A 12744-nucleotide genomic window follows, 5' to 3' on the forward strand; every position below is an offset into this window, starting at 1 on the left:
TATGTTTTTACATATGTTGGAAGCTGCCCAGAATGATGGGGCAACCCAATAAGATATGTGGGATATAAATAGTAAAATTATCGTTACGTAATGGAATGTCCCTATTTTCATTGGATAAATGTTGGAGGGTATGAAAATGTTCACCACTCTAATGATGATGATGATTATTTATTTATTTATTTATTTATTTATTTATTTATACCCCAGCCATCTGACTGGGTTTCCCCAGCCACTATGGGCAGCTCCAACAAACAATTAAAAATACCTTAATACATCAGTCATTAAAAACTTCCCTAAACAAGGCTGCCTTCAGATGTCTTCTAAATGTCAGATAGTTGTTAATTTCTTTGACATCTGATGGGAGGGTGTCTCACAGGGTGGGCGCCATTACTAAGAAGGCCCTCTGCCTGGTTCCCTGTACCTTTGCTTCTCGCAATGAGAGAACTGCCAGAAGGCCCTCGGCACTGGACCCCAGTGTCCTGGCTTGAACAATGGGGGTGGAGACGCTCCTTCAGGTGTACTGGGCCGAGGTCATTTAGGGCTTTAAAGATCAGCACCAACACTTTGAATTGTGCTCAGAAACATACTGGGAGCCAATGTAGGTCTTTCAAGACCGGTGTTATGTGGTCTTGGCGGCCGCTCCCAGTCACCCATTTAGCTGCTGCATTCTGGATTAGTTGTAGTTTCCAAGTCTCTCTCCCATATTAACAAAAATCACCTGCTGCGCCAGCTTGAGGTTTTGGGGGGGTCATTGAGCAAAGTTCCCCAGTGGCCTCTCTCCTTCCTGTGATTCTCCCTCTGCTTTTGGGCCTAGTCTCCATCACAGCTCAGAGAGAGAAAGAACAAATGAGCAAGCAGCCAGGGGCAACTGCCATTCTGTTCGCTTACATTGTTTGCTGGTGCTCTCCCACTGAGCCAGAGACAGAGAAGGTGAGCAGGTCACATCTCACCTCCCAGATATGAGAACTTGGGACACAAAACACCTTTGTCGTTTTAGGATTCAGCTTCAACTTCTTGGACCACATCTAGCCCACTACTGCCAAGAAGCAATGCACCTCAACCACCTCTCTTAATTCATATGGACAGAGAGATAAAGCTTGGTATCATCCACATATTGATGACACTTCAGATCCTCTGATGACAGCTGTTACTAGCTTCATATAGTTGTTAATTTCACTCCCTGCACTCTTTTTTCCTTATCCATCCCTTCAAATGATACACATGCATGCACCCCCTACTCTAGCTCCAACATTTCTCTGTTGGACAAGAACATCCTACTATACCCCCCAACATCTCTCTGATGAAAATAGGGATGTCCCAAGGTAAAGTGGCCCCTTCATGGATCACTGCCTTGCCGTGGCGAAGGGGCTTGAATAACTCAGAGAAGCTATGCCGTGCAGGGCCACCCAAGATGGACAGGTCATAGTGGAGAGTTTTGACCAAATGTGATCCACCTGGAGCAGGAACCGGCAAGCCACTCCAGTATCCTTGCCAAGAATACTCCATGGACAAAGGCAACAGGCATATAAAAGTTATGACGCTGGAAGATGAGCCCCTCAGGTCGGAAGGCATCCAACATGCTACTGGGGAAGAGTGGAGGACAAGTACAAGTAGATTCAGAGCTGATGAAGCGGCTGGGCCAAAGCCGAAAGGACGCTCAGTTGCGGATATGCCTGGAAGCGAAAGGAAAGTCCAATGCTGTAAAGAAAAATATTGCATAGGAACCTGGAATGTAAGAACCATGAACCTTGGTAAGTTGGACGTGGTCAAAAATGAGATGGCAAGAATAAATATTAACATCCTGGGCATCAGGTCCATAGGGTCACGAAGAGTCGGACACGACTGAATGACTAAACAACAACAACAAGGTAAAGTGGGACATTCCAGGATCAAATCAGAAACCAGGACTGCTTCTCTAAATCAGGGCCTGTCCCTGGAAAATAGGGACACTTGGAGGGTCTGTCCTACATGCACAGTCCCCATTTTCCCTTATCACCATTTGCATTGCTGGGTGTGAATGGAGATAAATTACAATGTTAACTGCAGTGTGGAACCGTTGCTTTAATTCCACTTAGAGCTTAAAACGGAAGAGAGAATATTTAGTAATGCTGAGAAAACCTAGGCTGTGCACACACTCCCTTTTACTCTGCATCCTGTGTGCTCCCACTGCTGGTTTGGGAAGTAGTGTACACATAACTTTAGTGACCCGCCAGATCTATCCTGTCATTTCTAATGAAATACTGTATTTTGACACAGTTCCCCCAAACCAGCTTCGATAAAAAGAAAAACTAGTTGCCTTTTAAGCTGGTAACATGTAGGCAGCCTTTGGCTTTGTATACACCATTCATTTAAATCACATTATTCCCTTCAAAAACCATTTCCTCGAAAGCATAGTTTACCTTTCACAGTACCGCAACTCCCAGCACGTGTAACAAACTACAGTTCCCAGGGTTCTTTGGAGGAACTCATGTGCTTTAAATATATGGTGTGTTCACAGTCTTAGCGTAGAACCAACCTAAATTAGAATTGATGTCAGCAACTTTCAACAAAGTGTTGGTCACAGCAGGCCTCCAAGGATTCTTTCTTGGTTCAGATATGATAAGCCCCTAACCACTCAAATAAGTTTTTCTGGCTGGCGCTGCGCTGACTCTGTGGTGGCAGAGAAGTAAGATTCATTTGCTGCCATCCTCGCAACAGAGTAGCCTCTAAAATTAGCTGCATCCTGTGAGGCAGATGTTCACTATGCTGGAAAATAAAATAAGTTTTAAAAGTAATTGCTTTTGCCAAACATATCAAACTGTAGTTTCAAGTTAAATAATTTTAATTACATTCAGTAAGTCATGGGAAATCAAAGAATGACCTAGAGAGAAATTGAAGACTCTGAAGTAAAACTTAATAAGCAACTTGCAGACTGTGAATACTACAGAAACAGAATCCAAGGTCAGCGAGCATCAGAAGGTAATTGAGAAAGATGTCAAAACAACCCAGGTATCTCCAACTCCCTTGTTAGCCCTGCTGGGAATAATAGATGAATCAAAGCAACATTTATCTCTTCAGGAGATGCTGACATTTTTGCTGGTAGTTGTTCATTTAGAAATAGCTAAAGGTTGGCATTCTGCAATAGAATCATAGTATGCTCAGATGTGGTCCACTGCCTTGGCTGAGAAATTGATGTGCCCGATCAGAGTGACCAGAGGCAAGATGAGTCTGTTATCCTTCTATATCACTGCCCAGACCCATCAAAACATCTGGAGAGACCTGTTGGATTCGAGTCTCTAATAGACATTATAAATGGGTTCTAACTGTTACTCCTTTTTTCCAATAAATGACAGACTAGCTGCTATTGTTTATTGTATTTTAAATTATGTTTGTTACATGTGAAAAAGCAACAGAATACTTTTAAAAGCAGGTGTTATTGCTGATGTTTTTTGTTGTTGAAGTCTTGCAAAGAGTGGTTTATTTGGGGAATTTGAGTTTGATAAAATAGGCAGGGTGGGCTTGGCTACTGGATGGTTCCTTCCTTAACTTAGATTTTTATACTGCTGCAGTCAGGAATGTGCTATTTTAACTTTTACTCTGGCTCAAAATAGTCTAATGGGCTGCTTAATCCTGATGACATCCCACCCCCTGCCAACCCACTTTACCCCTAAATCGTGCCTCCCACACTTCCCTTGGCCCTGCCAAATCATTGCAGTTTGTAGAAATCATCCAGCCATAATTGAGGCCAGCAGCCTGTTCTATGTCACCACTGGTTGAATACCTATGCCTTCAAATCTAGTTAGGGAAGGGATATTTGCACACCTGTTAACATTCTTTCAGGTTCAGAAATTTGCAAGATGCTTGGTTAATCAAGGGCCTTGTAAGTTTTTGTACCTAAAAGCATACTAGCCAGTTAACCCTCAAGGAAGCATGAAGCCTAACTTTTGTGATGGGCTGAACCCTCTTGGAAGATCTCATAACCTATACATTATGTTTCATTGGCTAAATTGCTGCTATTTATCCATTTCAAGAATGGATGATCCACAAAGGAGGAGATACTGGTGGACATGGGAGCCAACTCCTAGGAGCCGTGGGAGCTTTCGCCCACACAATAGAATATTTGAGGGGATTGGGCCCCCACAAAGTTGATGGGCATTCCCATTTAAATGGAGTGTGTGCACTGTGTCATGTGTGTCACGAACATGAAAAGTGTGGAAAGCTCTGATCTGCAGGGATGTTGGAGGAGGCCTCCTTCCACTGCCATACACAAGAGGGAGCTCACCACCAATCATGGCTTTGTGGATGTATTTGGAACATCTCTTCAGGGACCGACTGAAGTAAGAACTAAATAGTAGGCTGTTAGGTCTTGCCAAGAGAAATTACTAGGATCTCATATTTCAACAACAATGTCGCAGATCCAAATGTGTAGTATTTGCAAATCTAATTCGTTTTGATCTATGTTCTTGGCTTTACATAATCTGCTACCCATTTTCTCCATTTTGAGAGCAGCCACCAGGCTAGACATGTAACGTATTCAGTTTCATCAGTAAAGTTGTAAACAACTGGTTGGGCTCAATGAAGTATATAATCTGATATAATTACTATTTCTGTTTTGCTACCTCCTTATAAGACAGCTTGATAAATGCTAACCAGAACATGCTACTGTAATACAATGGGCAGTAGTGGTGTGGCTTAGCGAAAACAAGCAAGTGTGCAGGTCCCCAGGGAGAAACCCATAGCCACTTTGCTGCTTCTCTCTGTCCTGCTGCTACCATGCTAACCCATTGCTTGGTTTATTGTTACATGTATTATAGGTTCTGAATATGCAGAATATTAAAAAGAACTCACATTGCATTTACCTAACTAAGGGCTTGTCCATACCTTGATTCATAGCTGTCAACCTTCCCTTTTTTTGTGGGAAATTCCCTTATTCCAGCGCTGCTTCCCGCTGCTATCCCGGATTGTTAGATATCCCGTAGACTGTCCCCGGGACAGGTGAGGCTGCTGATCCCTTATTTTCAAATCTGAAAGTTGACAGCTATGCCTTGATTTGATGTGAACTGTGAAGCCCTACACTTTGAAAATCTGAATAGGAGAGCTACATTAACTGCATAGGGAATCCTCAGATTTTGGGAGGATAAAGTGTGGGATGGCAGTAGACGGAGAACACTGCATGGATGGGGGGTAGGAGTGGATGGATTCAAGAAGAAATAAAGGCTTCACAATCCACATTATGCCAAGATATGGGGCAAGCCTTGTGTTATGTACTGAAGTTCTCACCCTGGGCCAGCAGGGGGATACTGTAGATGGTTCAGGTCCACATATGCAAATAAGGGATGTAAAGTGACGTTCAGTGATTGGATAGTTACAGAAAATGGTTACTGTTGCGTTGTAGTGGAGCTCTATATAAGCAGGCTGGCTGAACCCTTCAGTTCAGTTCTGTTCTGGCCTGTGAATAAACAAGAGCTGTTTGAAGAATCGCTGTGTCGTCTGATATGTTCACCCACAACTTAACACCTTGTTTTAAAAATGTGCTTTCCCTGGCAGCAAAACGGAAGTGCTGCTGCTGTTTCCTCAATTCAGTCTTTCCTTCTCCCACCTAATCAGTAAGAAAAACGAGGCAGTGGCCTATCCAAGTGATGAATGGGCTTGTCTTTTTAAAGCTGTAAAGACTGCTGAGAAAATAGAGACAAAGTAGAAAATAACAGAAAAAAATGCTAGCAGGATAAAATGCTGCCATGGTTGCTATCATCTTTTTGAGATAGTTCACAACTTCTAGGCTGGGTAAATAATCTATATTCAAATGACACCGGAAATTGGCAGCTCAAGAGCTTTGTAAATACATTGCTGTTTTGTGAGTTTCAGACAACAACTGCACACGTGTTAACCAGAACAACTTGAATTTATTTAAAATTCATCTCAGAATGAAACATGTTTAGTTTTTATTTTACAAAAAAAAATATTGAAAACATCAAAATATTTCTAATTTAAAAAGAAACCATGTTAGGAATAAAGACAATTTACATACTATTGAGGGGGTGACAACAGGAAATTAGGCACAGTATTAAGGCCAGCATTCATTAAAACAATACTAATGTATTTCTATGTTCATTTGTAACTCAAGAGGTACGGAGAAGAATTTACTTTAATGCATCCGTGTGAGAATGAATTAGTAATTTGCCATTATAACAAGATTAATGGATTGATTAAGGTGTACATTTTCTTCCTTGCAACTAAATCTGGTTTCTAATTTAGGGGAGGGTGCTATTTGAAAGAGGGGTAGAGAATTAATAGAACAAAGTACTCAATATGGACTCTGTACCTGGGGAAAGAACTTTATAAAAAAAAGGAGAGAGGGAATGAGATCACTTCAACATACCACCTTTCTTTAAAAACAACAACACAAAATGTTAAGAGATATCAATTGCATAGGAATTTAAATATAAGGCCAAGCAGGAAACTAGGCATAATAAGGATCATTAAAAGAGCACTATGGTGTCAAGACCTAGGATTACATCCTACCAAGTCAGAGTTGAACCACTGAGCTCACTGGACATTAAGTCCATTGATTTCAACAGGTCTACAGTGAATATGGTGAATAACGCTCATAGTATTTCCATCTGAATTCTACTCCAAAAAAAAATCACAGTATTTTCTAGTACTACAAACAGTGAATGTCAAACTGTCTCTTTAATTTTCATACTGAAAACCAATATTAAGGCTTGGTAGAAGTAGAAAACTTAAAACTCGTTGTTTAAACCTGATAAGTGTGTTAGCACCACAGTGCTATGTACGTACCTGATCTCAAGAGATCCTACCTTCTGTAAATAATGTAAAAGTAATGGTTTGCAAATGAAGTGTAAGGTTACTCATTACTGCACCCCATCAGTGATTTGCAGGACTATGCAAAGTTTAATTCTTCAGTACAAAAGATCCCTCCCTGCAGAATCTTTGCTCACTGAATATGAACACTGTCACAAATGAAACTACAATAGGAGCTCCAGTATTGGTGTGATATTGCATAAGACAGAAGGGTAGATCCTAAAACCAATAATGACTATTATTAAGTCACAGCCATGTCTGTTAGGAAGGTAACCTGTAGCCTTCCAAATATTCTTCGCATGTATTAAATATAAAACATAGGTATTTAACAAATCATCTCTTGACATTTCAAGTAGATTAAAATTGTGAAACTATTTCTTATTAATTCATTTTTGAGCTGTTAAAACGCACTTCAGACCTTGATTTCTATATCATAAGTAGCTTACTTTCTAGAATGCTATAAAATATAGTAGTGTTGGGAGAAAAAGGTGTTAGAAGTACATTAGCCGGGGAAAGCTGAACCAACATTTTAACGGGGGGGAAAGTGCATAAGACATTGTAATACTACAAATGTGTTAGCTTCAGGCCAAAACTTCTCTGGGACCTAAGCAATACTATTTTACACATTATTTTACATTGCATGATCTACCCAGATGCCACAGGTTACTGTTTTATCTCATGGTATCACCTTGATTTTCATATAACTGGGGGGGGGGGGACATTCAAGAATTGTCCAGTACTCTTCCATCAGTTAATGGCATAACTGCAGCTCTTTTTATAAATTTGAGCAGGATGACAAGAGGGTTCTCTTTTTTTTTCATTTTACAATTTTAGTTAGCGTTTCAGATTCTGTGGATTGCCTCCCGTCTGTCCAAGCTTCCCGCGTACTCTTCAGCGCTAGTGTTTTCTGCTGGTCAACTACAACATAATCCACTCTTTCATCCGCCACACTGCTGCCTGAACCGCTGCTCTTTTTCTGGAGACAAAATGAAGAAAAGGGTAATAACAAGATAAGCTACTACAAGTCTACAGGTTGGCTTCAGAGCATCCTTTTCATGAAAAGATAAGACTTCTTTGCAGAAGGGACTAAGATTCAGCAGGGTCTCCCAGCAAGGGAAGGAGGGGGCAGTTTTGGCCAGTCCACCCCCCTGCCCTGGCAAATCCTCAAACCATCAACTACACTGTTCCCCAGCTCTTGAGAACAGCTTTTCAGGGGGCTGCAGGGGTGAGGAAGAATCTGCACATATTTCCTTCCCCCACTTTTTCAAGTGAGAGTGTCCAATGGGCAACTCATTGAAACCCCAAAATGTAAGACAAATGTATCAGTGAATATAATTATTTGCACTGTACCATTTTTATTAAAACAACACCTATTCATCTCACCTATCCTCAAAACATCGTACAGTATGTAGAAAACTGGCTGCAAGAAAAGCTTAAGTGTAGCAATATAATGGCAGGTGACATTAAAGATTCCATGGTTTTCCACAGGGTTTCACAAAATTGAGTCTCCAGTCGTTTTTGGACTACAACTCCCATCATCCCTAGCTAACAGGACCAGTGGTCAGGGATGATGGGAACGGTAGTCCAAAAAGAGCTTGAGATCTAAATTTGGGAAACCCTGTGCTAGGTTATTGGTGGCAAGTTTTAACTGATAGATGAAGCTGGTTTAGTATTAATAGACAGAAGCCAATTTTAATTAGTGAGGCTGATGATAAAAGCCATTTAGTTCTTAAAGCTGTATTAATTGTGATGTGGTAATGAGGAATGAAAAAGCAAATATTAAATACAGCATTTTCTCCTAAAAATAAGTAGTTGTCCTGGACAATTTAATAAACAAAAATTTACCTGTATCTTGATGGAGAAAGAAAATTCCCTGACACAATGACTGCCAGATTCATTGCCCAGCTGAGAAGGGGAGTTTTTCACTCCCATTGACTACAATGGGAGGTAATGAACCATAGTAGCCCATTTCACTGATTCGTTGTAGTCTGCCAATTCTGAAGGCATGGCAAGGGCTGTGTTATGTGGTGTATGCACAACCACACTCCATGTGCCTCATTTTCCCCTGTTCTGCCAGTCTGACAATGCTGGAAGAAAATCTATACTGGTGAAACATTTCTGCCAGTATGCCAGTGAACCTCTAGCAACATGTCTTGTTAACCCCAGAAAGGCACCTATATTGTCACTAATAAACCACTCAGTTTTGTTTACCTTGCGAGGTGGGGTAGATTTTCCAGAATCTAAATCCAGATCTAAATATTCCACTTGCTTATCTTTAGGTTTTACCATAGGACTACTTCCCCCATCAAGACTGCTGCTCCCAAACAGAACCTGAAATTATAATTAAAATGTTTAAGTCAGCAATGGTGACAACTTTAATGGAATGTAGTGCTCACTGCACAGCATGTGAGAAACTGACTAGACACACCACATTTTGCAACATTCCTTGTAACACAGCCCTGAATATAAGCAAATCTGAAAATGAGGTAACAAAAATGTCATTCTTGAACCGTTTAACTACCTGTGTCCCATACTAAAAAAGCTCTATCTGTGCTATATATTTTATAGCAGTATCATACCTCAGAAGGTCATGGATTCATCTCAAAAAGTTATGGGAACTGTAGTTTGCTAAGGGTGTAGAGAGTTATTACTATAACTACAATTTATTACCCCTGCCCCTAAGGTCCCAGGGCAGGTTACAACAATTAAAATACAACGCTAATATTAATGTAATATTACACAATATTTAAAACAGTTTAAAACAACTAAAAATTTCAGAAATAAGGCGGGTCCATATCTATCATCTATCTATCTATCATCTATCTATCTATCTTCGATCTAGTTAGGTAGCTCAGGCATCAAATGTCAGGGTAAAGAGGTGCATCTTCAGCATTCGCCAAAAGCTATATAAGGAAGGTGCCAGACGCACTTCTGTGGAAAGGGAGTTCCACAACTTAGGGGCTGCCACAGAGAATGTCCTCTCCTGGGCCACCCCCTACCCTGAGCTTCTGAGGGCAGTGGAACAACCAAGAGGACACCCTCTGCCAATCTTACCTCCCAAGATGGTATGTAGGGGAGGAGAGGGTCTTTCAGGCATTTGGGCCCTGCATCATTTAGGGCTTTAAACACTAATGTGAGCACCTTGAATTAGACCCAGAAATAAACCAGCAAACAATGCTGTTGTTTTAAAACATGGGATATATGAGATCTGAGAAGAACCCAAGCCAGCAATCTGGCCACCTCATTTTGGACCAATTGAAGTTTCTGAGTCATCTTCAAGGGTGGCCCAATGTAGAATGCATTAGAATAATCCAATCTGGAAGTTATCAAAGCATGTAGTATAGTGCCTTCTCCCCACCCAAAAAAGTTGTGATGAGTGGTATGATACCACTTCAAATGAGGTCTGTGACATCATTTTAGAAAGAGCTGCACAGTAAAGAGAGTACTTAAAATGAAAACTACATACTGGATCATCACTGGACTGATTTGGATTCATGGGTACATAATTCTCTTCACTGTCATGTGAATCACTGCTGGAAGTTGTGCTATGGACTGAATCTGGTCGGGGAGACAAAGGAAACCTGGAGGAACTAAAATAAAGAGACATTGGTTTTAAAAAGTAAAACTGGAACCATCTTATGTACGCTTTGCAGCTGTATTATTATATTTGTTTAAAATGTTTATAATATTTATACTTCCCCACCACACCTTTTTTAAAAAGAAATAAAAGTTCAATGAAGCTTACATAAAATACAACAAAAACCTCAGTAATAACCAAACAGAGGAACAGATTGAGAGATGATAATCATTACAGCAGCATCAAAATGTAATTTTAAAAATCCCATTTTTGACAATGCGGCATATATTTGTGTGTCTTAGATTGTGAGACAGGATGCCAAGACACCAAGAAAATGTGGACCTTGGTAGGAAAACAGGTTCTCCATCGCTGCACTAGGGTATATGCTGCATTGAACATGTTAAGAAGTAATTCTGAATGAACATGTGTAGTCTTACGCTGCAAAAACACACCAAACCAAAACACAGAATCTCAACACTGTGAGACTTGTTTATAAGTAAGCATACATAGAACTGGGGTGAAATGCTTTTTTTCACACCAAAGGTTTACTTGTATAATACACACACATCCACAAAAGCAAATATTTAATTTCTTAAAAGGGTGAGAAGACTTACTCTCGTGTAAAACTTCTGGTGATCGGAGATCTAACTGGAGCTGGCAATTCTTCCCATTCAGGGAGAGGTTTTATTTCTAGTGGTGCTGGTTTTACTATATAAAGAAGCAAACAAGTTTTTAAAATAATGTACTAGGAAAGAACTACAGTTCCTCAAAAGGAATTCTTACAATATTATTGCAATTCCCATTATTTTAAGGTCGGTGAGGAAATAATTCGGAATAGGAATGTGTTAAAATTAGAGAGCTTCTTCAAATACTTGAGTTTTATATACATACTTTTAGTTTACTATCAAACACTAACTAATGGCTACTGCTAATTGAATGATGTAACAGCTAACAATTACTACATTTAGAAACGTTAATGTACCAATCTACTCTATGAAGTGCCTCCAAATTTCACCTTTTTAGGCTCCTGTGACCACAGTGAGTCATTAACAATCTAAACTGAGTCAAACTCTCACGTAAACAGCATGGTTGCTGTTTTGTACACAAACTGCTTTGCTACAGAAACTAGGAAGAAAAGGGCTTTTCTTTGCAGCAGTGTAAGCTCTTCAGGTCTGTTTGTCTTTTCTTACACATGCAGAATTTAATAGGTTTCATTAATGTGCATTAATAGGAAGAAGTAGCTTTGAGCCTTGAATGCTCTCCCTTCCACTCTTGTGTAGCAGAAGTTCAGTAGAATTTAGTTTTACTTTCCATGAATCCAGACTTATGATCCAGAGATCATGGTTTAAAATAAACTCTTATTTACTGAATGGTTTATTTTAAACTGTTTTAAACTTTTGTCAATTTCACAACAACCCAACTTCAAAACATCTTGTTTTGAAACACGCTAGAAGTTGTTTCAAACCATGATCTCTGTTTCATAAGGTACAACAAGCCAGGATTCTTAATGCTGCCAAAGTCCTTCACCCAACCATGCAGGAAGAGAAAGAGATGGGGAATGTACAAGCCTGAGATTTATAGCAGATCCTTCCTGCTTATGTATATAGGGCTAAGCCATGGTTTAAAATGAAATGTCAATGCAAACACTGCCTTTCTGCATATTTATTTACTTTACAAATTTACACACCGTTTCATGGCCTGAGATCTTCAAGGGTGGGTCACTGGAGTGTATAACCAAGCAGAGTTATATCTTGATGTAGCATGATTATGTAGTTATCTTAAGGCTCTGCTAGTTTGGGGAACGGGGCAATGCTTCTTAGCAATTGAAAACAGTCCATATTAAAATTGCATAACTGCTATTTTACAAAATGAATAGCTATGGGTAATATTCAATGTTTGTCATTCTCAGAGAAGCCCCATTGAAATCTATTTAAGTGTGTACTCTGAGCATGTTAGTTGCACATCACCCTATACCCCCAGCCTTATCCTGCAATAACCCCCCCCCCCCGAAATTGATCCCACCTTTCTAGGACTCATTGCAGTGTGTCTGCAGGCTGCTTTATTTAGGATTAAATAACAGTTTTAAGCACTTAGGTCAGTCACATACAGTAAATTATCTGCATATGGTGTTTCTGACAGACCTAATAAGTATGTACTCATAAGTACACTGCCCTGTTTAGAGAAGTTTTAAAGGACTGATGTTTTTATTATATTTTTAGATATGTTGTAAGCCACCCAGAGTGGCTGGGGTATAAATAATAAAATTATTATTATTACAGTCGTACCTTGGTTTTTCAACAGCTTAGTTCTCGAATGTTTAGCTCACGAATGCTGCAAACCCGGAAGTGACTGTTCCAGTTTGCAAA

The 12744-nt window shown here is 40.0% G+C and overlaps 1 protein-coding gene and 1 long non-coding RNA gene across 3 annotated transcripts in view; one reads left to right on the forward strand and one right to left on the reverse strand.

Moving 5' to 3' along the window:
• The first annotated feature begins 1255 nt into the window (after positions 1 to 1255).
• On the forward strand, positions 1256 to 3343 carry LOC128421060 (uncharacterized). Its single transcript, XR_008332215.1, has 2 exons — positions 1256 to 1322; positions 1869 to 3343. It is a non-coding gene; the product is annotated as an uncharacterized LOC128421060 (long non-coding RNA).
• Positions 3344 to 5862: 2519 nt separating this feature from the next.
• The window catches only part of GAB1 (GRB2 associated binding protein 1), an 82287-nt gene continuing 75405 nt past the window's right edge, over positions 5863 to 12744 (reverse strand). For both annotated transcript variants that reach the window (XM_053403288.1, XM_053403289.1), the window contains 4 exons: positions 10993 to 11086; positions 10268 to 10391; positions 9013 to 9132; positions 5863 to 7777 (listed from right to left, as the gene is read on the reverse strand). In XM_053403288.1, the coding sequence (XP_053259263.1) occupies positions 7619 to 7777; positions 9013 to 9132; positions 10268 to 10391; positions 10993 to 11086 (497 nt within the window). In that variant the 3' untranslated portion in view covers positions 5863 to 7618. The remainder of the gene's footprint in view (positions 7778 to 9012; positions 9133 to 10267; positions 10392 to 10992; positions 11087 to 12744) is intronic.

This window comes from Podarcis raffonei, chromosome 9 (genome assembly GCF_027172205.1).
Source record: "Podarcis raffonei isolate rPodRaf1 chromosome 9, rPodRaf1.pri, whole genome shotgun sequence".
Taxonomy (NCBI): domain Eukaryota; kingdom Metazoa; phylum Chordata; class Lepidosauria; order Squamata; family Lacertidae; genus Podarcis; species Podarcis raffonei.